At 42.1% G+C, this 27,789-nt stretch overlaps 1 protein-coding gene across 1 annotated transcript; it reads right to left on the reverse strand.

Annotated features, from left to right (window-relative positions):
- Positions 1-2,817: 2,817 nt before the first annotated feature.
- On the reverse strand, positions 2,818-15,403 carry LOC308301113 (uncharacterized protein; the record flags this gene model as incomplete). Its single annotated transcript, XM_080745009.1, has 14 exons — positions 2,818-3,000; positions 3,273-3,407; positions 4,402-4,590; positions 5,506-5,652; positions 5,977-6,153; positions 6,242-6,343; positions 7,274-7,411; positions 7,701-7,801; positions 8,076-8,275; positions 8,774-8,970; positions 9,145-9,237; positions 9,830-9,925; positions 13,479-13,540; positions 15,349-15,403. 14 exons carry the CDS (start codon positions 15,401-15,403, stop codon positions 2,818-2,820), a joined length of 1,875 nt encoding a protein of 624 aa, XP_080601135.1.
- Positions 15,404-27,789: the final 12,386 nt, after the last annotated feature.

The raw sequence follows: 27,789 nt of genomic DNA on the forward strand, positions 1-27,789 counted from the left end.
CCCAGGTTCTATCTTGTCTCGCACGTCCCTACTCTCTTTCCCTCTGCCCTTGGTTGCCTATCTCTCTACACTGACCTGATCTGAAATAAAGCATAAAGTTGCACATAAAAAATACATCTTTACAAAACATTTGCTCTCCAGCTGACTAACTGTAAGCAGTGTGGCCAGATATAAACCTGGCACGTGAGGCATCTCTAGACAAACAAATACTGTATATATATTTCATATCAGATTTCAGTGTGTTTCTTATCGCACTTACATTATCTTTAAAATCCCCTGTCAATCTACTGAATAAGCTGTTTGACAAATGCAGAACATTGCACTGCGGTGGTGCAGAGATATTGATTGATCCCTACCTCAGGGGTTTTCAAAGTGGGTGACGGGGCACCCTGGGGTGCCGTGACGGCAGTCCAGGGGTGCCGCGAGATAATTTGATAATATTTGGAATTTATTTGGACACTTGAAAAAATATTTAGTATCATTTAAAAAATGAATACAAAGTCAGTCAGTTCTAACCAAAATGGCTATTATCTCAATGTTTTCCTCGCAACATAACCACTTAAATATCGTCATTGTCGGGCAGAAACCTCGTATCTCCAAGTTTCAAATGTGTACGTATTTTGGTAAAGCAAAGCCCTGCTTCATCATACAAGACTGTCGCACAAAACTAGTGAAAACAGCCGATCTACAAGCACACAACGCCTCGCATCGCGAGGCGTTGTGTGCTTGTAGATCTGCTGTTTTCACTAGTGCATTTTATAGATGATAAATACAAAACGAATGGTTTTGGACATACAGGATTTCCACCCGACAACGACGATATGCTATAAATATAAGGTGCTGGGAGTGAAAATTATAATGTAGGGGTGCCTCGGATTAAAAACATATTTATGGTGTGCCCTACTGAGACAAAAAAGCTTGGGAAACCCTGCCCTACCTTCTCAGCACTTCCTGCTGCAACGAGCCCTCTTCCTGTTGGGGAGGGACCGTGGGTGGGATCACGGTCCGCTCCGCTGCCTGGCGGGTCTCCACAACATCACCCCTGACGACCGCCTGGACACACGCAGGAGAAGAGAGCAGTGAGCCTATCCAATTACAGCGGATTAGCACTTCTACAGCTGCCACTGAGGCTAAGAGGCGCTGGGAGCAGCCAATCACCCGTCTGGGTTTGTTTGCAACCGCCAAGGCTTAGGGAAAGGCCAAAAGCCAGGTTAAAGGGGATGTAGATAAGTAAATATGAGATAGGGAAGATTAGAAAATACACACTCTGATGGATTTGGAAAAAAATACTCATCTTTTCTCTCTGGTATTAAAGTTGTTAGGTTTGACAGCATTGAGCATTGTGGTCAGATATATTGATAGAAAGACCTTTATTATTCCCACAAGGGGAATTCAGTTGTCATACAGTAGCACGCAAATGTTTTTTTTAAACATATTTGCAGTGTGCAGTGCAGCTGACAGACATGAAATGAAAAGTAGTCTTGTGATCCCTCCATACCTGTAGCTGAGCTGGGCTCTGTGGGGTGTGCGGTGCACCACTGCAGACTTTCAGTTGGTGCTGATCCTGGGTCTGCAGTAGGGACTCCTGTTCATCATCTAGGTCCTTCCCAGGGTACAGCTTCTGGCCCAGAGTCAGCTTTTGATGGTCCTCATCAAGTGGCGGGCCATCCTGGGTGGGGTTTTTGACATGGAGAGGGCAGTCTGAGGCCTGCGGCAGCCCAGGTGTGGGGTCTTGATCTGGGCAGGCCGGGCTTGGTTTTTGTTGGTGGTTGTCTGTTGATTGAGGGTCAGCCTGAGTGCCACTTCTGCTCAGTGGGGTGCTCTGCTGTCCCCTGCGGGGTTAACATGTGTATAGCAAGAGAGGGGATAGGTCCAGGACAGTTAAATTACAGTCCACCAGAAAGAAGGAACAGGGAAGCCTTGGCAAATTCCAATTAGTAACATCATTTTCAATTTTGTAATGCAAATTATATTTAATTTCCACATGAGTGGAGATAGATATAATGGACAACTTAACTACTATATTAACTAACTATATTTCACCCAAGTTAGTGGTGATAATAGTTAACAGTGCATGTATGTATGTAAACCCAACAGAACTGTTCAGATGGCACAGTGGGAATATCAATTATCTGTTTCAGGGTGTATTTTCCTTTTAAACTGACCATGAAACATATGAGGTATGACATAGGAAAAAAGTACTTTGCACACACTATGTCCAATAGATTACATTGGTTTTGCACACCAACCGACAATGGCGCTTCATATCTTACCCGTCTTGCTGTGGTAACACAGAATTACTGCTTCCATTTGACTGCAGTGTTTGAGCTGGAGTCTCCTGCCTTCCACTTGACTCCCTCAGCTGAGCCACAGCAGGACAGGTTTCCTGGTGGCTCTCCTTAGACCCAAGGGACTCACCACCATCAGTGGAGAGACATGTCTAGAACAGTATAGCAAGTTAAAGTACATAACGTTCTTCAAACTTGAGAAAAGAAACACCAAATGTCTCTACTGTATGTCAGAAAGTCCACCTGCTGTATCAACCTATTCCTAACAGGAAGTATCTCTCCTCTTCTTATGACGTTTTGTCATTAGTTATAGGTGCTTTCTAAGGTGCATCACTGCCCTCTTGAGGTTCAAAGAATATCCTACAAGCCATTAAGCCAAGGTGACTGCAAGGCACAACTACTCTGATGCTTATTACCAGAGTTGTAATTGGAGAATAGTTTATATTGAATATCAAAGTTCAATTTTTACATCTACAAGGCAATACAATTAAAATTGACACTATTTAATATCCATTCGTATGCTCTGCAGTCATTCATCAATCAACACATTCTTCAGTACCTGTTGCACATATTCAAAGTCGATCTGGTCAGCTGTATCATGCAGAGTGTAAGCATGCATTTCAAATTCCTTCTGAGACAACTGATTCTTCCCTCTTCTTCTGATCTGAGACCACAAAAGTGGCACAAAGTTGGCCATTTCTGAGTGCACATCCTGGGCATGACATCACACAACACAGACAGACACGCACTGTTAAACGCTTTCAAACTGGCATCCCACATTTTGAGCAAGCAAGTCATTAGAGGTGAAGATTAAATTAATTAATTAATTAATTAATAATAATGGTATAAGTTTATATAAAGGTAGGCTCTTTCATCCACTTAAACCCTATAAACCTAGTTAATCAGGGTCCTCTTTTTTTTCTTTTTCCTCTGCACCAAATGTCTTTGCTGAAAATAGCCAATCTACAAGCTGTCATACAGTACCTCCCACTGCTTTCTGACTGAAACAGAGAGGAGCATCAAATCCTGCAGCTCAGTCTCAGAGCAGAAGAAGCTGAAACCCTCCACTGCCCCCAGAAACTCCTCAAGGAGGGCCTTTTTCAGAGTCCTTAAAGCTCTCTGCAAGCAAAATCCACGCAGAGACAAACATGACAGCCCAAACATGCAAAAACACAACTGGCAGCTTTGTAAAACATCAGACAAAAATGTTCCCTCGGGTTAGTGCAAGTCATGATGAGGCAAGGGTTCACTAAACTAAATGGTTTTAAACTATTTTAATGCTAAGTAACAGCCAATTGATTCATATGTTTTTATTCTGTACAAAATTATGAATTAATGATAATTTGACGGATGAATAATATACTGTATATAGACCATTTTCTCAAACCAGCTACCATAACTGCAGTGTCAAGTGGCACCTATGTGTGTGTGTGTGTGTGTGTGTATGTGTATGTGTGTATGTGTGCATGTGTGCGTGCGTGCCTGTGTGTGTGTGTGTGTGTGTGTGTGTGTGTGTGTGTGTGTGTGTGTGTGTGTGTGTGTGTGTGTGTGTGTGTGTGTGTGTGTGCATGCGTGCATGCGTGAGTGTGTGGCTGTGCACCGCCACCACAGCCACACAGCAGCACTCTGGAAAAAGGTCAGTAGAGTAGTTAATTGATAATCTGTTAAATGTTACTTATCTGGACCCTTATAAAGTAGGGTCTGCATAGTGGGCTAAGATGAACTACCGGTACTGTACATGTCTGGATGTGGACAATCTGGGAACCCATCAGCAAAAAAAAAAAGAAGGGAAGAAAGTGCCCTGCTGTCGTTTTCCTTTGAATTTGCCTCTAGGGGCACCGCCCATTAGAATGTGGATGACAGGCTGTTGGCCCGTTTTTCAGAGCTCTGAATCTATCTTGAGAGATTAGGATTTGGATGGCGCGTTGAGGCTAGGCATCAAGCATGTATGAGCAGCAAAGAGCTTGACGTGCAAAAGGTCAACTTCAGGCAAAAGCAAGAGTTTCAAATATCACACCATATCCAGACAGAACTGGATTTTTTTTATGAGGGATATATACAGTACATTTCTGAAAGTTCAGAAATTTGTGGGAAATAAAAGAGAACATTTTACCTGTTTTCTCTTTGCTTGCCATTCTGAGATCTCTTTGTCACTGAACAGTATGATGGCTTCCTGAATGTTCTCCTGTAGCCGATATTTGGCCTTCTCCAGGCGGTTCTTGGCCACTGCCTGGGCTTTGGCATGAACATCACTTCTGACCAAAGCAGGTGGCAGTGGAGGTTTTTGGTTCCCACATTCTGTCTGCAGAAGGTTTTGTTGCCGCCTTAACCTGAGTTTCTGACCGTGCGTCTGTGAGTGAGAAGAGGGTTCCTTTTTGTCTCTCGACGTACTTTTGGATAGATTAGGACTCTCAGCCTTGTCAATTGGTTCAGAGCCGGTACATGGATGTTGCTCAGTTTGGCTTGGATTTGAAATGTGGACATGAGTTCTGGCAGAAGACTGAGGTTGACTCAAACTCTTAGCTTCTTTTCGGTTTTGATCCAGAGGAGAAGGTATTTGAGAATCTGCCATTTTAGCCAAATGCGGAGGCTCTACCTGGATTTCATCATGGGGTAAAACCTTGTTTCTTGATTTCTGAACATTCTTGTCCTGAGAATGGTTATAGTTTAGCTGCCCCTGTTTCTGAAATGAAGACTGAGGTTTACTTGGATCCTGGCTTTTGTGATCGATAGTCCCATTTGTTTGTTGTACATCCCCTGTGTCGGTCAGACCAACAAGCTCTACCTTGGTGTCCGGCCCTGTCTGACACATGATTTTAGTAGGAGGATGATTGCCAGGAGGAACACGTTGACTAAATGCTAGGGAGCTAAGCAGTTCCATAATTTCCTGGGAAAGCAAACACACATCATGAGACAGAGTTACTTTAGACGAAGAAAATATTTTATTTATACTTTTTTTTTAGATTGTAGGATTATTGAGTGAGTTAAAAGGGGAAAAAGGTAGAGCCTGCAACGTTTCGATCCTATGAGGATCCTATGAGGATTGAAACATTGTATACTGAATAAAGTGATCCTTTGCCTTGAAGCCAGCATGCAGGCTCTAAATTTTTTTGGCCTGTAATTAGGTAAGAGTATTGAGTGGGTGAATAAATAATTATAATATGGGGTACTCCGGTCCACTAATTATACAGGGATTGACGATTGAGTGTTAATTTACCTGGGAGTGAGATACTGTCTTTGAAACCCTGTCATGTATGGTAGAGGTACTGAGGAACAGGTTCTGTGCATTGTCCACAAGGGCCTGAAGGTCCTGGCCCTCAGCCACCACCTGGCCCTCCAGCTGCAAGCCACGAGCAATCAGGAACTGGAGAAAAGAATGACCATACATATAAAACTGACCATTATATTAGTCCTTTTGAAAACCAATGCCACTCGTCTGAGACAAACAGAGCTTACAGTAGCAGGCAATGTTCCGCAGAACACAACATTTGTGTGATGCTTTATGTTAGCCAAAATACACATTGTCAAGTAGAACTTGCAGGGTTCAGTACAGAGTATAGACTGGCCCTGCTGTCCAAAAATGGTTTGATAAAGTTTATTTGAAAAAAGATAATAATTATCTTTGTCATGTAAAACAGTAAATGTGGACTTGCAAGTAATTTGTTGACAAAACATTTTGTTTGCTCACTTTTATTCTTGTTCGCGGTCCTGAGTGTCCTATGTGTTGCCTCTTCTTGAGGCTCTGGTAACTCTCCAGGGCCTCAGTGCCCCAGTGGCTGAGCTCCGCTAGATGGCGCTCTAGCAAGGTTGAAGCCTGCTGGAGCTCCTTGCATGTCTTCTCCACTTCAGCGAGCTTATGGCATATCTAGGCAGAAAGACATTTTAGAACTGAATCACATGAACCCCAGCGTTCCTATTCTGGGCATATCATAATATGCAGGCTGCAGCTGTACCTCTGGGACAGTTTGTTGGAGTCTTTCAATGTCACATGCTTTGAACTCTGAAGATGAAAGGAGACGAGAGAGGTCCACCTCCGTCATCTTCTGATTGAGCAACTGAAAAATCAAATCAAATCAAATCAAATCAAATCAAATCCATCAATAAACCCATTTAGAACGGGTACACATTATTGTGTATCATTATTTTATGCTTTAACTATTGAAAAATAGCAGATATACAAGCTCACTGCGAGCTTGTAGATCTGCTATTTTTGAAAAATTGTGAAAATTAGAATTTTGACCCGAAGTGTCTTTTGAATCCTTCTAAGGTTTTTTGAAAAACCTATGTTTCCATGTCAGCAATCTGGCGAGCCATCGTCAAAGAAAAGGTCCTTTTCACTTAACTGGAGCTCAGTTAGTCTGTTCTTGAGAGACTACTATGTCAGTGGTTCTCAAACTTTTTCATGTGAAGGACCCCCAAAATGATATGTATTTAGCCACAGACCCCCATCTCAAAATATCTAGTTCCAGGGACCACCCCCAGAAGCAAAATTTGAGTTACAAACGTTCACTTTAACTAGACCAGGTCAACCTGGTTGTGCCAGACCCCGGTTCTGCCAACCCTCTGGGCCTATAAATTTAATGGTACATTTATAGGCTGTCCCTTTATAGGCTGTCTGTCCCTCCCTCATGTCATTGTGATGACATGAAGGCTTTGTCTGTCGGTCTATCCCTCCCTCATGTCATCATCATGTCATCATCATGACCATCTATGGAGAAAAACCGGACAGACCGACATTTGCTTATGTAGGCCTACCCATTTCATGGGTCTGGCAAAAATACATATATTCAAAGATTTGCACACATTTTCACAACTTTTGCAAAAATAGCAGATCTACAAGCTCGCAGCGCGGCACTCGGTGCCGCGCTGTGAGCTTATATATCTGCTGTTTTTCAATAGTTAAAGCAATCAATAATTCTAGGCCTAAATGGGTAATCAGTCAACCCATCAATCCATCCAACCAACCAACCAACCAACCAACCAACCTGTATTCTCTCCCTGCACATCTTCAGTGGGACAGAGGACACCTGAAGAGGCTCTCTCAGCAGCCAGGTGGCCTCTTGCGTCAGTGCCAGGACTAGCTGGGGACTCACAGCTTCAGAGTTGGATTCAGATGACACGTCCTGAAAAGCAAGTGCTTCATAGCTACCGGTAGGAGTTCTTGAAAGACCTTCATGTGAGCCTAGGCCAGAGCTGAGCCTGCCGTAATGAATTACTTCCACTTGTGTTGGGATACATTACGAAAATAAGCTCTGCAGTAAACAAAGGTATATGATATTCCCGTTTAAACATTTCCAAGATAATCTCAACAAATCATAGCACTTGTACACTTTTTTAACCATTAACCTGTCAGTTTTATGAAATAAGAAATACCATATTAAATTAGACCCAGTGGAACAGTTGCGCACTAACCTGCAAATGGTTATCAGGAGATCGCCTGTCATTGGAGTATTGTAGGAACTGGGCCACATAGGTCATAATGGACTTCTCATCTGGGCGTTTCACATCAACATCTTGGATGCAGAAGATTTGACAGTAAATTGCTCATTATTGGCTCAATGCAAACCAAGGTGATATTAAACGACATACTGCCTGAACCATTCATCTCCTTGAAACCCCCTACTAATGACTAAAGATTATGTTTCAATCTGGAAAAGAACATCACACCAGTGTACAGGTCTTTCTACAGTATTATCCCTATCGTGTCTTCTGTATAGAAGTCAGTTAGTTGTGATTGTTCTTACACTTAACAAAAACATATCATCAAAACTGCAAAGCTATACTCACCCTGGGGTTCCATCAGTCTGGGGATGTGGAGCTCCTTCTCAGCCAGGCGGAAGGCCTCCTCCAGGTTGTGCTTGTTGCTTCTGGTCCGCGCCAAGGACAGGTCAACAAGGTGTGGTCTGAGAGAACACAGGAGGGCCAAGAAAGCCTCCCCACTGCGCCAGCTTGACTTGAAGTCCTTCACACTGACGGAACAACCAGCCCTACAGAGAGAGACAGAAATGAGAAAAACAAACTAAGGAGGAAATAATATAAAATACTCTAAGTATGACCAATTGACCATCTAAAGCAGTCATTTTCAACCATTTTCATATCAATGTCCAGTAGGCCTATTTATTCGGAATTTGAGCCATTGATGAGATTTAGTTTCTCAGAGTCAACTTTTTGAAAGTTTTGGCCACATTTCCATGCTGTATTGATGTTGGTACCATTAGGAGAGTTAACAGGCAGGCGTTGATCAAAATAACAAGATTAAGTAATGCAAATGTTTAACAATAATTTTACTCTTGAGAACGTGGACCCGTAAGGGTCCATTTGGTTTCATTTTACACTCTCAAGAGTTAAAGATCTATAAGGGTCCATTTGGTTACCAACTCTCCATCATTTATCTGGGGACCACCTGGAACCCCCTCAGGGACCAATGGACCACCGATTTAAAGAATTTGCATGCTCATATTTCTACATGTTAACAGACAGTGTACCTTTGGCATTGGTCTTTGACCCAAATCAGCAAGGCCTTCTTTGCCGTATGGAGGCGTGATGCCCCACCTCGTAGGGTGGGACTATCTGGAGCAACGCCACCCAGGGCAGGGCTGCTAGAGAAAGAGTCCACACTGGACAGAGAGCCAATGGAGCCGTGATGGGAACGGAAGGACAGGCTGCTGGTCAGCACTTCAATCTAAAATGCAGAAACAGTAGTGGTCAAACTCCCCATTTTCATCAACTCTGCATATTCACAGCAGGGCTCCCATTGGGGTTTCCTAGGTATATTGGAAGCTTTCCAAATGGATCAGTAATTGAAAACACTGTCAGGAATCTACCGGTAAACAAAAACCAAACCTCGTGTACTCACGCGGCAGTACAGGATAATGGTCCAGATGAGACCAAGGATTATGGAGGGTCGCCCATCAATAATATCAGATACGTTGATGTTAACAAGTTTGATCTGCCAACAACAGCAAAAGTCAAAAACTAAAATACAGCAAACTTTTATAGACTCCTGTGTTTTGTTTTATGGTAACGTACCGATTTGTTCCTGAGAAAATTAAGTGCTGTCTCAATGTTACACCTCTTCTGGAAAAGACTGCGTCCCTTTTCTCTTTTCTGGGGAGAGAATTTTGTGTATCAACATTCTGTTTCAATTCAAATCTACCAGAGCCCTGATGTCAAGTTAAAATGTAGACCATTACATTATTCTTTCTTAATAAACCAAGAGCATAACAGCAATACTTTAGTAGAAATGTTTCTGGAGACATTTTTGCAATTTTTAACATTAATGTAATGTGCTTAACTCTCAAAGTTTAAAAATGAACCTGTAAGATATGTTTAGAACAATAATGCTAGCCTGTATAAAGCATGCATGTACAGTACAGCCCACTGACTGTGACTCACAGTATACTACATTACTGCTGAACATTGTCCAAAGCATACCATAGTGTGTTAGATTTCCGACAGAGTCATTATACAGTATAGGATTCCCAGGTGCGATAGTGGTTACCGGCCCACAGTACATGAATGCACCCTCCAACTTAACTCACCATACACTGTCCGCTCATCACCTCCAGAAGGTCAAGCAGTCTGGCCCCATCCTTGATGTCAGAGAATAGGTCTGACACTGCAGTGGGAGGGCATCTCTGTGACACACACATAAAACAATCAACCTGAGTGAACAAAGCAATGGCACCACCTGCTGTTTCCATGGATAGATAGATGGTCTAACAACAGGTGGACGCTTGCAACTCTTGTTTAATGCTCCCATAAATTAACTATTTCTGGGGGCATTAAACAAGAGTTGCAAGCCATTCTTCATAAATTTAACTCGCGTACTTCACAGTTCGGGTATGCGCCAAGGAAAGGGTGTGGAAGGTTGTGTGTCAAATATTTCACGTACTCTATAAGCATTTATTTAATCAAAGCTCATTTGATCATGTATAAATATGTTGGGGGGGTGGGGTCACAGAGAAGCATTTGTGACCCACCGCCTTTTTGATAAATTAACTGTCCAATAGTGCAGTACAGTACATGGGATGACGTCGTCTCTACAAACAAGTCTGGGTCAGGAGGACAGTGCCATTTGTCTTCTAGACACAAAGGGAGTGTTTCCTGCGGGCGGCTGCCACTGGACTGATGTCAAATTATCGCATGCAGGTGAGAGTGTCTACAGAGTTGAAGGCAGAGCTGTGTGGATGTGGGGTTACAGAGAGGTGTCATGTCTCTGATTACATTGCTGACCATACGCTGCTGGAGCCAGTGTGACTATATATACACTCCAACAACATATCACAAGCAGCTCAGGGACTGTGGCCAATTAGAGCTCCGGTCCTCTCTTCATCACACACCACTGGCTGGCTAATGAAGTCAGCACGTCACATTCTATAATGAGTTCAGCTCAGAGGATATCATTGACAGACCTACACAGCGTGATGTCATGTAATTCTGGACCACTTTGAGGACACACACATTGTATTATACCACACAACAACTTAAATCACTTATTACTTGTTTGTGCCAGCAGAGCGCACAAGTACTTTGTTCGGGGCCCTCTGTGCGTCTGTGTTTGTGTCATCCAATGGGAAAACCCTTGACAAAACACAGGGTGACGTGACGTCATCAACAACAAGTGCGACCTCATATAAATAATGTGGTATCAGGCCGTACAAAATATTAGGGACAAAATAGGGTCACACAGTTGCACACAAAACTTTCAAGGCCGGGGCCGGATCTAGGCATAGGCAAGGGGGGGCAATGCCCCCCCTAAATGCCCTGTCTGCCCCACCAAACAGATGGCATGCAAAAATCTGAAAATATAACAGAGATATACCTTGTAAAACAACACATTACACATATGCCAACAAGTGTGATGCTGTATGTAGCCTGATGCAGGTGTAAAACCTGTTTGTCTGCCAAAATGCTTAGTTTTCTATGCATTTTGGGTGTTTTAGGGGGTTTGTCCACCCCATTTTTTCCCACCCGCGGCGTGGGCTGGAGGTCACCCCCCTGTCATTTCTTCCTGCCCCACCTAGTGCAAAAGGCTAAATCTGGCCATGGGCCTGTAAGCCTGGTGGCACTTTTAGGGTCAATCTGTCCATTGTCTCTGTTATCTAAGTTAGACCAACCGAGACAGTCCAAAGCTGATACCTACATAGCGGACATTCTTCGACCACAGTGAAGTGTTTCCTTAAGGCCATGAAGGCAGGGAAGGCTGCCCACACATGCCCAGTGCATCTGGAGTCTTCCATGAGGACATCTTCTAAAATGATTACTGTCGTACTTACATATAGTTTGGTTATATAATTGTGCATTCATTTAATGTTAAGATCCACATTCAGGACAGCATATAAAGATAGCTAGATGTCAAATGGAGTTATTTACAGTAAAAGCAGCTGCATGGCAACTCACCTTCTACAGAGAGAGGTGAGATTACAAATAGCCTTTGTAGCCAACATTGGTGACTGCAATCCATGTGGTGATTTAAATGTTACTTTAGATCCTAAAAATACAGGTCTAAACGTTCAACCATCCTACAGGGTTTCTCATTGTGGTTATATTGTACCAACAACAAGTGCGACCTGATATGAATAACAAGGCGCAAATTGGCACCTCGGCAGAGTGCCAACTTGCCCACCCACATACATACAGACAGCACCGGTATCTGTGCGTCTCTGTGTACTGAAGTGAGGCACAATGCTATGGGGGTCCTGCCCTGTACAGTCAGATAGAGTCTCTACATCTCTAGACTGTTTGCTTGCTTTAAATATGTAACTTTGTCGTTTTATTTAAGTAAATTATTAGTAAATTATTATATTATTTTTTCAAACCTTATTTTTTTAACATACATTTTTTAAAATAATTTTAACAATTAGCAACTTTATTTTTTGAATGTTATTTAACAAACATGCTGTTTGTACTTGCACGTTGAGATCAAAATGTGCAAGTCTAAACTCTGTCAGCCTACTCGTACAGCCTACTCATACAGACAGCAACAGCACCAATCCAAATACTTGCGCACTCTGCTGGCTCACAAGTACAATACATGGCCACGAGTGCACAGGTGCAAGTTGGCACCTTGACAGAGTGCAGTCTAGTTAATTTTCTGAATTCAGAAGCTTTGAAGTTGATCAAATATGAATGAAAAGAGTCCATATTCTTGCATTTTCTTGGGAATTCACTCTCCATACGATAAAACTAATTATATGGGAACACTTATTACAGTACATGGTTTGGTTGAATGCTCGATTTGAATTGGTCAACCTTGTCTGTTATTTCTCGATAGCAGGCCACACCTTATATATTAACAAGCGAGATAATATATGCAGATGTATCAGTCCTGCTTCAGCTAATGAATCATAGCGATATGAAATACATAAACTATAGGCCTATAGCTGTATAATAAGCGTGATTTAAGAGTTGGAAATGTCACATTCGGTCAAATTTACACGCTGCGGTTCCATTTTCAACTTCTATAGAGCTCACAGGCCCACAGTCATACAATATAGAAATAAATAATACATTAATCTGTGCTGCTCCAGTGCATTCTTTTAGTTATTACTGTATATGTGTCCTGCTCCTGTGATGCACCGGACCTGTCTGAACCTGGCTTGAAGTGCAGTGGAAATCTCTTCCTTCATCCTTTTTCTCTTTTCTTTTCTATCTTTTGACACATAATAAATAATAATTACATATAAACATTTTGTTTGAGGTTTGGCACTATTGCGATTGATTTTGTGTGAAGAATAGGGCATTCTAACACCCATGCATGGTTTGATTGTGCACATTATGATTGTGGAAACTGTCGGATATATCCTCTAGCATAAGACCCACAAGCACGTTTCGTGAACGAGTTATGCCTGTCTTTCTAGTATGAACAAAATATCATGACAGTGGATCGGAAGTATTTCATAGAACTTGTAGGTCTGTCTGTCTGTCTGTCTGTCTGTCTGTCTGTCTGTCTGTCTGTCTGTCTGTCTGTCTGTCTGTCTGTCTGTCTGTCTGTCTGTCTGTCTGCCCGCCCGCCACTGGACTGATCTGTGCCAAATGACTTGTGCCAGTAAGTCCAAGGAAGTAAAACCCTGAATGTTTTTTCACATAACAATGTTACATATTTAAAACATGCATGCATCAAATATGTGTACGGTATCAAAATGAGTGCTGTGCATGACATTGTTTTCCAGATGTACAGTACAGCACCTTAGAGAGCTGAGCATTGATCCAGTTGGTGAATGTTCTCTTCTGAATCTGTTCTTGCTCCACTGTGAAGACAGAAAGAATACATAAGTCTCATTAACAACTATAGAATTTTCATTTCTGGCTCAAGCCAATCTTTTTATTCAAAGAACTGTGAAGGCTTTGGCCTGGCCTGATTTGTAATTAGATGCCTGTTGATCGTGCGCATCGAAACTGATGTGTAACATGGTGACGTGTTGTGACCTTGTGAGTGAAACGACAAAGTATAAGTCAGACATTAGTATATAGAATGTATAGCTTTCTTGATTGAACCTGCTCCCATTTATCCAGTGACTGTACTTTATTGTGCAAGTCTTTATAATTAGATAAGTGATTGCTAAACTATTGTAATGAAGCTGTATTTAGATTACTCTACATATTTATCCTCTAGCGAGTGCTGAAATTGTGATTCAACTATGCACATTCATACTGTAAAGAGTATTTCGCATGGTGGGTGTAGGTCTATTCTCCATTCCTTCCCTTTCCAAAGTGGCTCTGGGCTCATTCAGTCTAGTTAAGGCTGCAATCCAGAACTTATTTGAATGAATAAAACACTGAACACACCAATTTGTATTATATATGTTAAAGGGATATTTCACTTTCAAAAGGGTTAGGGTTCTGGTGACTCATACCCTCCTAATACGTGTGCTGGACGTGTTTCTTCGATAACTTTTGGGTGTGGGGAGGAGGGCCTGATAACATTTACATAAAATATCTAAATAGTGACATATGTTGAAATACTGAATGAATCAACTTAAAAACTGTTTAGGGCATTCATAAAAGCCTGATTAGACGATAAAATTACCAAAGATTTTTTGAAAGGGAAATACCCCTCTAAATACAATATAACTAGCTCATCTGCAGTGGTTGGACATGGAAGTGGTGGTCTCCCTACTCTTCCATCAAGACATTTCGGTCAGGTGACAAATTTCTTAAACTCATAAGTGCAATAATGTATCTCAATGTAATATCTCCCCAGTTTAGACTAAGCGGAGACTGCCTCTTGGACAAGCAGTAGATTTGAAATGCAGTGAAATCACATGAAGGTTATGGACTGTGGTTTTAATACAGCAACCACATACAGTAACTAATGTCTCCAGTTAAATTCTGTCTGGAGACCTGTGTTGTCACCCTGCTCCTCTGCCCTCAGTTTCCTGTCGAATTAATAAAAATCAAACCCAGTTTGAAGTGAGCGGTGGATAGATCTCGTGTTGTGTTTATAGGCGGTTGCGTCCCCTCTCAAATGAGCACTTGCCCGGTCGGGCAACCTGAAAGCAAACTTCACCTGCCCAAGGGTTTATTTACCTGCAGGTGGGCAAGCCTTAGTGTCAAAGCCTGCTGTGTGTGTGTGTGTGTGTGGCCGTGTGTGTGTGGTCGTGTGTGTGTGAGAGAGAGAGAGAGACTCAACTGCACCACTTGGCCACCTAGGCCTGCCACTGGTCACCCAGTGGTATTGCAGCTCATCCTACAAACATAGTTACAAACATACCATTCACTCGAGACAGAGTCTGTAGCTAGCTACTGAGGATCGACATTTTCTTTGACGATGGCTAGCCAGATTTAAACATACATACTCAACAGCACCACTTGGTCACCTAGGCCTGCCACTGGTCACCCAGCGTTATAGCAGCTCATGCTACAAGCATACAAACATATACATGCAGTCACACATTGGAGACGGAGTGACCACCACTCAAAAACTCCTAATGTCACAATGTCATTGCAAAGGCTACAGCCAAGCAGACATATATAGACATATAGACACAACCTCCCCACTGTCCCTAATGAAATACTGTCCTAATAATGGCGACAGGTCTGGCTGTTGGCTACTCACCAACAGTAGACGAGCGAGGAATCTCTGACTCCAGCATAGGTGTTTGACCCTCCATGCTTTTATCCAGTAATGAGCCACCCAGCTCACATAGTGAGTGGAGAGAGAAGTGTCCCCATGCTACAGGGAGTTGCTCTCTCGCTATCCCACTGGCCACCGATCCCCAATACCCCAAAGTAGCTTCTAGACCTCTTCCTGCATGGGCTAATAAAGGAAGGCTACAGCCTGGGAGCTTTGCCAGGGTGGTACAGTACAGTCAAGATGGCTTCCAGGACAGTCAGACATAGATAGGCACACGCACACGCGCGCGCGCGCACACACACACACACACACACACACACACACACACACACACACACACACACACACACACACACACACACACACACACACACACACACACACACACACAGTATATTGACAGAGGGGCAGTAGACAGACTATAAGCTTCTGTTGCCAAAACAATCTTAATCTTCAATAATACTCACGTAAAAAGGAAAAAGATAAACTTTCTTTTCTAGAGCTGGAACTAAATGGTCATTTGCGTCATTTCGTTGTTTCATAAAACAGTTCAATACACTTTATATACACTGTTTATCATGCTGGAATTATTAAACCTGATGTCAGTTCTTCAGTTAAAAGCGAAGTACAGTAAGGTTTGAATATCAGTAATATTCTTTAATAACATTTGAGTTGGGAAAAATCGTAATCTTATTTACCGTTTGTGGTGTTGATTTTACAATATAGACATAGCCGAGGGACAGTCAGTGTTGGCACTTGGTTCAGTTTACCTTTTGATAGGCCTAAAATAAGGTTTGTGAAACAAAGCACTACAGAGTCACAGTGACTCATATGCAGTACATTTGTAACCATGGCTTCTGTTTGTTTGAGAACCTGCTAGGGCAGAAACAAAAGAGCTTTATGCAGTCTAAGATCATCACGCCTCCGTGTGCCTCCTTGCAGAGATTTGTGACCACCCCTTATTAGAGTATTTGTATTTATTTTTGTACCATATAATATACGCCGTACTTGGAATATATTAATATGACATTGCTTGCAGTATCTGGACAATTGTGACCAGTAGCCTTTTTTGAGTTCCATGACCTTGTGTCTGTCTACCCCTCACACACCTCGGAAGGTGTGTGATCAACAGTGAGCTGTGCTTGGACGCCACAGGTTTCTCTTTTCACTTAGGAAGCTATACATGCAGGTGAAGTTACTGAAGTCAAGTGCACAACTAACTTAGGCTCTGTCCTCTCTGCAAGGATTATCAACGTACATCTACCCTTGAATCCCACAGTACAACCATTATCTAGAGCAAAACACTATACACATCTATACAATGCGCTGATATTCAAACTATTCTTTTGTAAAATGAATTGACAGACTATAATCTAACACAAAGAGAAATGCATATCACATAAATCTTATGCACCAGCAGCACATTTCACCAAATTCAATTTGTGTACACAGCCAAATCTAGAGTTTTAATAATAAGTAAAAACGGACACACATTATTACACTTATAAAATTAGCACTTTGGATTCGAGGCATGCATGATAAAACTGATGCTGAACTGACTCCTAGTCAACAAAACCCAAGTGGTCTTTTAAATAGAGCTTTTTAAAGATGTCACGATTCCTCATGATTTCACACATAGGAACATCAGACCACATGTTGTTTGCATGAAGAGCCATAATAGGTGAAGAATACTTCCTCGCTTCTTTGTCGTATGACACTGTCGTAGCAGTTCTTCTACAAGCTTACAAGAGCATACATCTGCTAAATTATGGCAATATTATGCTCAGCATCAAGCTTCATTGAACACAATGGATTTACATCTATAAATGGAATGATGACTGACCTTGTAGGCACGTGTGAATGTTTTCAATGTCCAGTGGAATACCTCCACCGTCCAAAGGGCACTCTTCCACTGTTCCGCTTGAAGCCATAGTCTCTCACTGGAAGACTATCAAATCAGTCTTTGCCAGGTCCTTGAAGCGTGCATTGTACTGAACTGAAAGCAGACGTCAAAACATGGAAGCCAAATGGCCTCTCTGTTTAAGATCTGTATATAATGCAATTGTAATGTTTTCTCTGAATCATTTTGTCCAAGTGAGTGAGTTTTAGGTTAGTACACTGACTGCACTCTCATTCACAATGTTTTCACTTGATTTGGCATGTTGAGGACACACCCATCCACACCCAGAGGCTGGTACACACATAGGTGAAGACACATGCAGGCACATGCACGCACGCCCGCACGCGCACGCGCACACACACACACACGCAAAAACACGCACGCACACACGCGCACACACGCACACACACACACACACACACACACACACACACACACACACACACACACACACACACACACACACACACACACACACACTATGCAGCCTTGTGTGCACACAAGTGTCCACACACGAACACACACAGATACAAGTTGACTCATGCAAACACAAGCTCACATTACCTGAAAAGAATACCTGAAGTGAAATATCAAGTGACACTGATTTGCAGATTGGACACAGTTAATGACCGTTGCCATCTTTTGGGCATGCCATCACAAATGGCCAGCATTGGATGTGGATGTAAACATCCAGAAGGGAATTCACACTTAATTTCCAGCATGACGGCAGGTGGCCATTTAACAATGTTGAGGCAGGGAATAGACCGTATTCACACCACGGCCATCTTGGATCACATGACTTCCTGGGATAGCAGCCTGCATTACAAACCATTATGAGCAATGGAGCGATGGTCCCAAAATATGAGTTCTATTCAACCATTTTCTTTTGACCAAATTAACAAATGGGCAGATGACAACATCAACATCCCCAAAATGATCAAATAGAAGGGCTACAGTAGATTGATTACATCCATGGTAACGATATTCAAGGTAAGTTATAGGTTACCTTGAATCTCCATATTTTGGGACCATCACTCCATTGTTCACAATGGTTTGTAATGCAGGCTGCTATCCCAGGAAGTCATGTGATCCAAGATGGCCGCGGTGTGAATAAGGTCTATTGGAGCCTGGTCATGACCCTGCTTTCCATCCAACTCAAGACCCAAGACACAGGACCAGTATGGTTGCTTTTGTCTTTTGTTTTTACATTTTATTACACATGGTGATGGCCGACTGAAATTGGAATCATTCTTTGCTTATTAACAGCGCCAGTGTGCCATTACGCACAGCATCACACAATGCAAGTGACCATGTGAGAGGCCGAACATTATTCACATAGCCATACTGATTATTACCCTTCTTCCTAGCCTATTTGACCCCTCAGCTCAAAGCCAAACCTTTGAGCTTCCTCTTGTTATCTAGACAAGAAGAAGTGGAGAAGAATTTTCAAAAATCATCAAAAAGCATGCCCATTTAGCACAAACCTGCATTTTTGTAGTATGGAAGTCATACAATATACTTTATTTTGCTCAGAGCTCAAAGCAGTAGGCACACGCACGCACGCACGCACGCACGCACGCACGCACGCACGCACGCACACACACACACACACACACACACACACACACACACACACACACACACACACACACACACACACACTCTTACTTGTAGTAGCACCTCTGTGACCAGAGGATGGTGCTGCTGCAATATAGAAATAAAAAATACCTTCCTTTCCTTGTCATTGTGTGCCTGCAGTGTGGCGTCTTTGGGGCCTGCCTGCTTAGTCGGTTTTCAGGGTTGTTAAAAAATAAATGAGGCATACCTGGGTGGGACGATAAAAAAACAACTAATAGGCCCATGCACCACAGTAACAACAGTAACAACCATTAATAGGCCTTTATATGTCCATAAGAATCTAATCATAGGCGATTTTAAGGGGTGTCCTAGGGTGCACGTGCACCCCCTGGCCGCCAGGCGGCCATTTTGATTTTTTTGATCATAATAAACACGCAATATGCATTAAGAAGAAGAACATCTCAAATTCTCCTTTTTTGACCCTTTGAAGCACCCATAGCATGACTTCTAAACCAATCACAGCAAATGGGGGGCGGGAGGTAATAGGACTACTGGTTTCTCAACCAATCACAGTGACTGTCTGAACGTCTCTGACAGCACAGCTGAAAAACAAACGGCAGATGATGACACCTGCAGATTTATCTAAATAACAGAATTAAACAGTTGTTTCACAGTGGAATATGCTACCTGGGGTTAACTACAGACATCCATAGGACATGTGGATAGCTTTTACATTTACCATACGTGAACTAAAGTTTTCGGCGCTGCTCAACGAGGCTGGATTACACGATGTGTTCTGTGCCTCCAAGGAATAACACTTTCTTCTGGGCACCTCAATATAACATTGGATATTTTCTTGTCATTTTCTTAAGGTAAGACATGGCTTTATTTAACTATCTGTTCACTGTGGAGTTAGCCAGCCTGTTTTCTTCTCCTCCGTGTGTGTGTGTGTGTGTGTGTGTGTGTGTGTGTGTGTGTGTGTGTGTGTGTGCGCGCGCGAGCGAGCGCGCATGCTTGCTTAACTTGCTTGTAAATATTGGTAGCTGCTGGTTATGGATCTTTGGTGGTGTGGTTGTGCCACACCACCAATGTAAATGACTGCTTGATTGCTTGATGAATGATGATTAACTTGATGTTTGGCTTTATATGTCCTGGCTGTGCTGCCTCTGTCTGCAAAATAAGTAAATAAATCCTATAGATAGACATATGTGTCTAGAAAAAGAAGCACCTGTTTTACACTTTTTTTTGTTTATATTGTGTTACATTTGGGTACAAAATTAACTGCAGAAATCCGCTAAAACAACATTACAAAACCGCTAATATCCGCAATTATTTTCGCGTGCGCGCAGCGCGCGTGCATGAGGTAATAGAGGTCGTGCACCCCCTGCTGAAAGAGGCTAGAATTGCCTATGAATCTAATAGTATGTTCGTTAGAGTTAATTAGCAGTCTAGCAGAACTATAGCCATCTAGATATACCGGTATATTAGGCCTACTGCAAGAGAGTTTAGCATACAGCCTGCTAGGTATGTTAACCCTGCAAGGCTATTAATTTCTACTGGCCCAATTTTTTTTTTTAAATCAGATGGTGTTGTAGGAGTCCTAATCACAGGAAAATGTAATGTTATAAAATTAATAATGTTTTTGTAAGGTTTTATAGCCATAAATCATAAATCATGATCTAATTTGCATTTTGGGGATATTTTTCACAATATTAACATATGCACGTGTTCTAGACACAATGATCACGAAAAACAATATTACAGGCATTTTACTTATGTTTTAGTGAGGAATAGCTTCAGTTAAAAAGTGAGATGTTGTTCGTCCAGACGCTGGAATTTCAACTTCTCTGGGAGGTGTGAATGTCAGCCCCTGTGGGGGGTATTTATATGCAAATATCATGGCCAATGGCATTGTAATAGTAAACAATAGGATTTAATGGTGATGTTGTGAAAAAAGAACAGGAAAACTAATTATAACATTTTTTAAAAAATGATTTAAAAAACGTTGCCAAAAAGCAACGCTGGGCCTTGCAGGGTTAATAACAGTTTTGTAATTGAATGAATATAGTGTTCCGTTCATTCACTGACGCTGGTCTGCTTTGGACTCACCAAGTTGTTCTTGACATGTGCTTGCCTTGCACACCTTGGTTCCTTGGCATCGCATCCAGCAGAACTGTGTACTACAACATCATCCGTGTGTCTATTTGTCATTAAATGAATACTGTAAATTTCCTTTTGTGTCTATGAAAAATGTCTTGCTTCATTGAGGTTAACCAGTAAGACGTCTAAGGGCGAGGGCGAGGTCGCGCCATGTCTTGGCCATCTGGCCAGTGATGTTGTATATCGGACCAGTTACCCATATATGGAGACCCCTGGTACCCATAGATATTCACAGGTATGGGCTTAATATTGATGACATCAGGGATCTCCATGTATGGCCATAAAAGGGATTTGGTTCCCTTGACATCACAATGATGTCAGAGCGTGATGTCAAAGCGTGAGTCAGCTTGATGTCGGAATGGCAAACCCATAGACCGTAAAAAAGCTCCCCCTCGACGGTCGGACGGACATGATGTGCGGTTTCTCATAGTAAACTGCGACCTTCGGTCACAATAAATACTTTATTATTCATTTATCAGTTAACTCCACTTATTAATAGTTAGGCCAGTGGTTCCCAAATGTTTTAGCTCAAGTCCCAAAAGAGAAATTAGATGTTTATGCCCGTATATGGTATTTCGTGTCCAGGCCAGTCAGTCATCTCCAAATTTGGTCACTTGTTTCATCATGTCAGGCAGACATTATTTGGGCATTGTTTCAGCATGCGGCTGTTACCATGGTGGCGACACTGTTTAATATCAGTGATTTCAGCATGCGGACAGACATTCAGTAAATTAATATTTATAGATATATAATGATGATGATGGTGATTATTATTATTATTATTATTATATTTTTATGTAGGAAACGGAAAAAGGAGATATTTACTTGCGACCCATAAAAAGTTGCCCTAACCCTAACCCGACCAAACGATGGGTCCCAACCCACTGTTTGGGAAACAGTGAGTTAGGCTGAATGTTTTTGCTAGCTATACCGGATCTAAAGCCAGACCAATGCCTTGAGGTTTAAATATATATATATATTTATTTTTTTGCTACTCAAAGTGAAAAAAGATGCGTGCCTATACTCAAAGCAAAGAGGATGTGAGAAACCACAACGTTTCCTGTCTGGTAGTAACAGAGAGTTGAGGAAACAGTAGAAGCTCTGGATGTGAAGAGCCCTAAACATTGTCCCCCCTGCTTGGCATAGGAGTTGTCCAGAGCAGTGGTTCTCAACCTTTTCAGGCCACGACCCCCCCAAATAATCATATTTTAACTGGGGACCCCCCACCCTGACGAGCACTAAGAGTTGAGGCATTACATTTTGTATAACACGGTTCTATTGTGAAAATAGCAGATCTACATGCTCGGCTGTTTTCACAATTTCTGCCTCCTGAGATATTAAAAACTCCTTAAATTGTCACTCTAGAAATGTGCAGATACACTCTACACTTAAACTTTATGTTGGTTTGTTTACTGTTGAGTGAGAAAACAATGTTGCACATTGAGTTAATCATCTGGGGACCCCCCAAAATACTTTGGGGACCCGCCTGGGGGTCCCGACCCACAGGTTGAGAACCACTGGTCCAGAGGAGGAGTCCATACCATCAACCTGCTCTCAAAAGTGGGCTGGGGCAAGTTGCCCTCCTAAAAAGCAGGCTCAAAAGGAGAACACAATGGATGCTGCTCTATAAAACCAAAGTGAATAATTCCATGACCAGTCCTGTTGAAAGAAGTAAAATACAAAGCTCTTCAGTTGCTGAATGAATGTATTTAGTACGAGCAACGCACTGATGTCGGGAGCAGACCTGGAACCTCAAATACACATGTTGCACACGCAATATTATACTACTGTATGTTCTTCCCTGTGATGCATATTTACAGTTTTTCACGATTGTTAACACACGTTTTTCACTACAACAACGGCTTTCTCAAAACTGCACACACAAAACTGAAAACCTCACACACAAAATGCTAAACCTCACACTCCCTTCCTAAGAGGACACTTTGCCATCAAATCACTTAACTGTGTTCACAAAATGGAACTCGTGTTTTCATTTGGTACATGCTAAACCTGACACTCCCTTCCCAAGATGACTCTTAGCCATCAAATCACTTACAGTAACTGTGCTCACAAAATGGTGTTTTCATTTGGTACACACAGCCATATTTTCAAATGACACATACCATTCATTGAGTACACACAACTAAGCATTTGCTGCACACTACCAAGCATTTACAGCACACTGAAGTGCAAAATTGAAAACACACCATTGAATTGGAACACACCATATGAATGACATTGACTCTGGAGAATGAGCTACGGTATTTCTCCTTTTGTAAAATGACTCAGGCCTACTTTTTTCATAGTCAAACATAAAACAGCACACAAATATGCATCCAAAAAAGGTTTTATTTGGGTACATGATTTACAGTTACTGTTCAAGATGTTGCCACATGGAAAACTCAAAGCTACTAGCAACAGACTGCAAAAACGCTTCTTTCCACAAACAATCAGGCACATGAACAATCTGTCAAAGACGAGAATGGTCCAGAACCTTGAACCTTAAAGGTTACCAAAACTCCAAAAATGTGTGTGTTTAGGCTGCGCAGCAAGGAAATAAAAACTATCTGATGGTGAAATAGATTGTTTTTGCCTCATGCTTTATCATCATGGGAGTTCCATCTATTTTTTACCGGCCAATATAACACTGGGCGTGGGCATAAGTTTCACATCTTCATTTAGCACCACAACCAAGCTAATACCTTTTGCACAATATATTGTGCAAAGGTCCACATCCTGTTGAAGATGACATTTACATTTTTAAATGGTAACTACTGTACCCCTTGTTTTGGAACAAACAGTTCCTCTTAAGGCTAGACTAGTTGGCGCTAGCAGTTGTAAGGAGTTGCATTGGTGTGGGCTGGCCTTAAAAAAAAACACTTCTTGGAAATTATACATCTCTGTAACAATCCTTTCACTTCTGTTTCCATGAAATCTTAATGTCATCAACCTCAACACAGTTACAACATAGATTGGGCAGGGTACACTCAGAGAGAGTCCAACCTCATGAGCCAGCAGCATTCACTCCAAAGCCATATTTTGGCATTTATGCCCAACCTGTGTCCACCAACAAATAATATCTTCTTTCTTGCGTCATCATCCCCAACAATTTCGTCAAAAGCGTCTTTAGGCTTGTTTTTCTGTAACGTTGCTTTTAAATATTGGTAGTTGGGCTTTAAAGTGCTGTTGCTTTTTGGGCTTTTTTTTTTATTTAACCAGTGGTTGTCAAATATTTTCATGTCATTGATCCCCAATTATTATGTATTTGTCCCTAATTCCCATCTGAAAATATTTTCTTTTATATATTTCAGCTCAGGATTAACCACACCATTTTAGATGAAACATACATTTATTGCAACGATATTTACCATTTATGCAATGATATTTCATTTTAGTTTGGCGGTGTAGCTCTGCTGTGATATAACAGATTATCTGCTCGAACATGAAACTTAAGGCCCTTTTCCACCGGCAGCGATAACGATGACGATAGCCATAAAATATCACAGCGATAATTATGCCTTCACATTGATGTCCGATAAAGTTATCGGGCATCAATGTGAAGAGGCGCTAATTAACAGCCACTCGCTCAGAGCGCACCTCGAGCTGTTTGTCAGATACCCAGTTCCATATCACTGTGATCTTAACCACATCGTTGTTGATCCTAACGATGTAGTTGTCGGCTATCGTTGTCTTTATCGGTGTTGGGTGGATGCTGCCGATCCACTTCAATTGAAAACCCACTTTTTTAAATCGTTATCGTCATCGTTATCGCTGCCGGTGGAAAAGAGCCTTTAATCTGATATCACATACCCCCCAGAGCAAAGCATGATATACAGATATTACATGCACGTAACATTGAACCTTCAGTTGCATTATTAAGATATATCACATGTCATAATCAATCCACTGAACACAGTGCAATCCATAAACAATAGATATTAATGTTCTACATTCCACGGGGAGGAGGCGGGGGAGGTGGAGGTATTTTTAACCTTTACAGCTGCACAACCAGTAGTAACAGCTAAACACCTAGGCTGAACAGAGGAACAGAGGACTACTTAAATAAACCGCTATGCACAGAGGACGTATGAGAATTAGCTTGAAGCGAATGAGAATGAACGTGAGGTGACAGACTGCACTAACTTGTTAGCGAATGAATAAAAGGGGGTCCGGGGAAGACAGCAACAACACATCCTGCTCCGTATTCCAGATTTATGTTTTATGCTAATTAAACATTTATTTCAATCCTTAAAAAAAAATAATAGCATATCTACAAGCTCACACTGACTGTCAGTGTACAGTTGGAGACGCTGTGTGTGAAGTGTAGATGGAGAAGGAATGTGCAGAGGTGAACTGAGGTGGAGGAGCTCTAGCCTGACTGCAAGCGTCAGACTCTATCACACACTTCGTTTTGGGATTGAGTCTGAGCCTGGGGACGGAGATTCTACTTCAGCGGGGGCGGGGTAAAGCCTATTGACGTCACACACACACACATACACACACACAGCCCTGTGTGTCGCCAACGGCGACGTGGCGTGACATTGCAAAAATACGTTATTTCTCATAACATATTATATGACTGCATGTTTACGTTAGTGCAAAATGGTATTAAAACGTAATGAAACGGCACTATTGTATAGTTTATTAAAATAATTCGAGTCGAGTCTGACTCCGCCATGACAGTTTTCACGGACCAATCAGAGTCCACTAGCGGCTCACGTGGGCAGAAGAGCACCAATCAGAGTCCACTACGGACTATCACGTGGGCAGAACAGCTCCGAAGGGAGGGGGCTGGGACCGGACCAGCCTACCACGTGCCTCAAGTCTACAGCCCTGATTGGCCCATTCAATGCGCCCGCTCTTTAGGCGAGCTTGAAATAAAATAAAATATCTCCGGGTTCAGTCCACAATACACACCACCCACCAACAGGGGGTGGTGATGTGCGGACTGATTTATCAGGCTAGAGGAGCTCAGGTGTTTTTGACCGCCTGCTCCCACCCGAACAAAGTTAAAACCTCCCGCACCTGCAAGATTTACTTTAGCAGGGCCGAAGATATATCACCTAACATATTATATGGGCAGTGATGTTGTTAATGTACAGACTAGTCCCGGGACCCACAGGTGGTCTTGGTCAGGGAAATATGGGTTTCAAATAACATTTCTTTAACTCGTGTTTGATCTTATAGGTTATAATTATGGTTATATATTCATGTTAGAAATGTGTTTCAAACAATCCCCTTTATTTGCAAAAGAAAACTATAGAACAGTGGTTCTCAACCTGTGGTACATGTACCACTGGTGGTACTTGAGCCCCCCCTCTGGTGGTACACAGAGGAGTCTCCCAAAAAAGAAGAAAAAAAATGTTGGTAGTGAAATGGTTATTGCTTACCACGAGAAATGTCACAGCTTGTCTCCTTGTGCTGTCTGTCTGTTTGTGTGTGTGTGTGTAAACATTTTTACGGTCTATGGGTTTGCTGCTCTGACATCATGCTCAGATGTCATGTGATGACACATCCGGCACATCTTGTCCACGTATCCATGTATCTCTGAAGGTCACTCCTGACACTGTGGTTCCCCTGACACATCACTGTGATATCACAGGTGATATCACAGGTGACATCACCTATGTAAAAGTCCATATATGGGTATTCCACAGAATCCCTTTTATGCTCATATGAAGATCCCTCATGTCATACATCACTGGCCAGATGGCCAAGACATGGACCACATCAGTGTGGCTGGTTCAGATAGGGATATCCATATGGGCATGAAAGGGATTGTATGTTGTGATGTCATGGGAACCATTCTAACAAAATCCCTTTTATTCCCATACTGTACATGGACATCCCTGATGTCATCAATATTAAGCCCATCTAACTTCATATGGGAATGCCATATCTGTGTTGCTGGTTCAGACAGTGATCTCCATGTATGGGCATAAAAGGGATGTACCATATACAGTACATGGATCTCCATATATGGGTACCAGAGGTCTCCATATATGGGTAACTGGTCCGATATACATCACTGGCCAGATGGCCAAGGATTGGCGCGACCTCACCCTTTAGGGTGAGGTCGCATGTCGCCCTGAGGCGTCTTACTAGTATTAAACTACAGGTAGTTCTGACCAAGCACGTGGTTGAAAAAGGCTCTCAATGTATGTCTCAATGTCTGTCTCAATGTCTGTCTCAGTGTCTGTCTCAGTGTCTGCGGCATTGTGTGAAAACTGCAGGAGTTAAAGGAGTAGTTCACAAAAAAAGAAGAAGAAAAAAAAAGTATTTTGGTTACACACCACATGAAGCTTTGGATTCATGGTGATGTTTTTGTTACATTCCTAAGCAAATAATTTGATTATTATCGTGGTACATAGAGAGACAGATATTTTCTGAGGTGGTACTTGATGTAAAAAGGTTGAGAACCACTGCTAAAACATACTGGGATAGCCACTCAAACCACACTGACACTAACCAACATTATATGATTGACTTCTCAACCCTACTAACCAGTAAGGCTCCCTAATCGGGAGATAAGCGACCGTAGGTCACTTATCTCCACAAATAGGGCAAAAATGTGTTTTGCCAAAATCTTCCTGATCCATGTTGATGACATGAGTGTAGACATACTGTGTAGTGATTTTCGTGATTTTAGGGCAAAATCTGTAGGAGCAGTGTCCAAAAATGTGTTTTTAAAAATCGGCCTGGAGGTGGCGCTATATGGGCCAGATTCATGTTGATGGGATGAGTGTAGACATACTGTGTACCGATTTGCGTGATTTTAGGGCGAA

This window comes from Nannobrachium achirus (genome assembly GCF_963921795.1).
Source record: "Nannobrachium achirus genome assembly, chromosome: 16".
Classification (NCBI taxonomy): Eukaryota; Metazoa; Chordata; class Actinopteri; order Myctophiformes; family Myctophidae; genus Nannobrachium; species Nannobrachium achirus.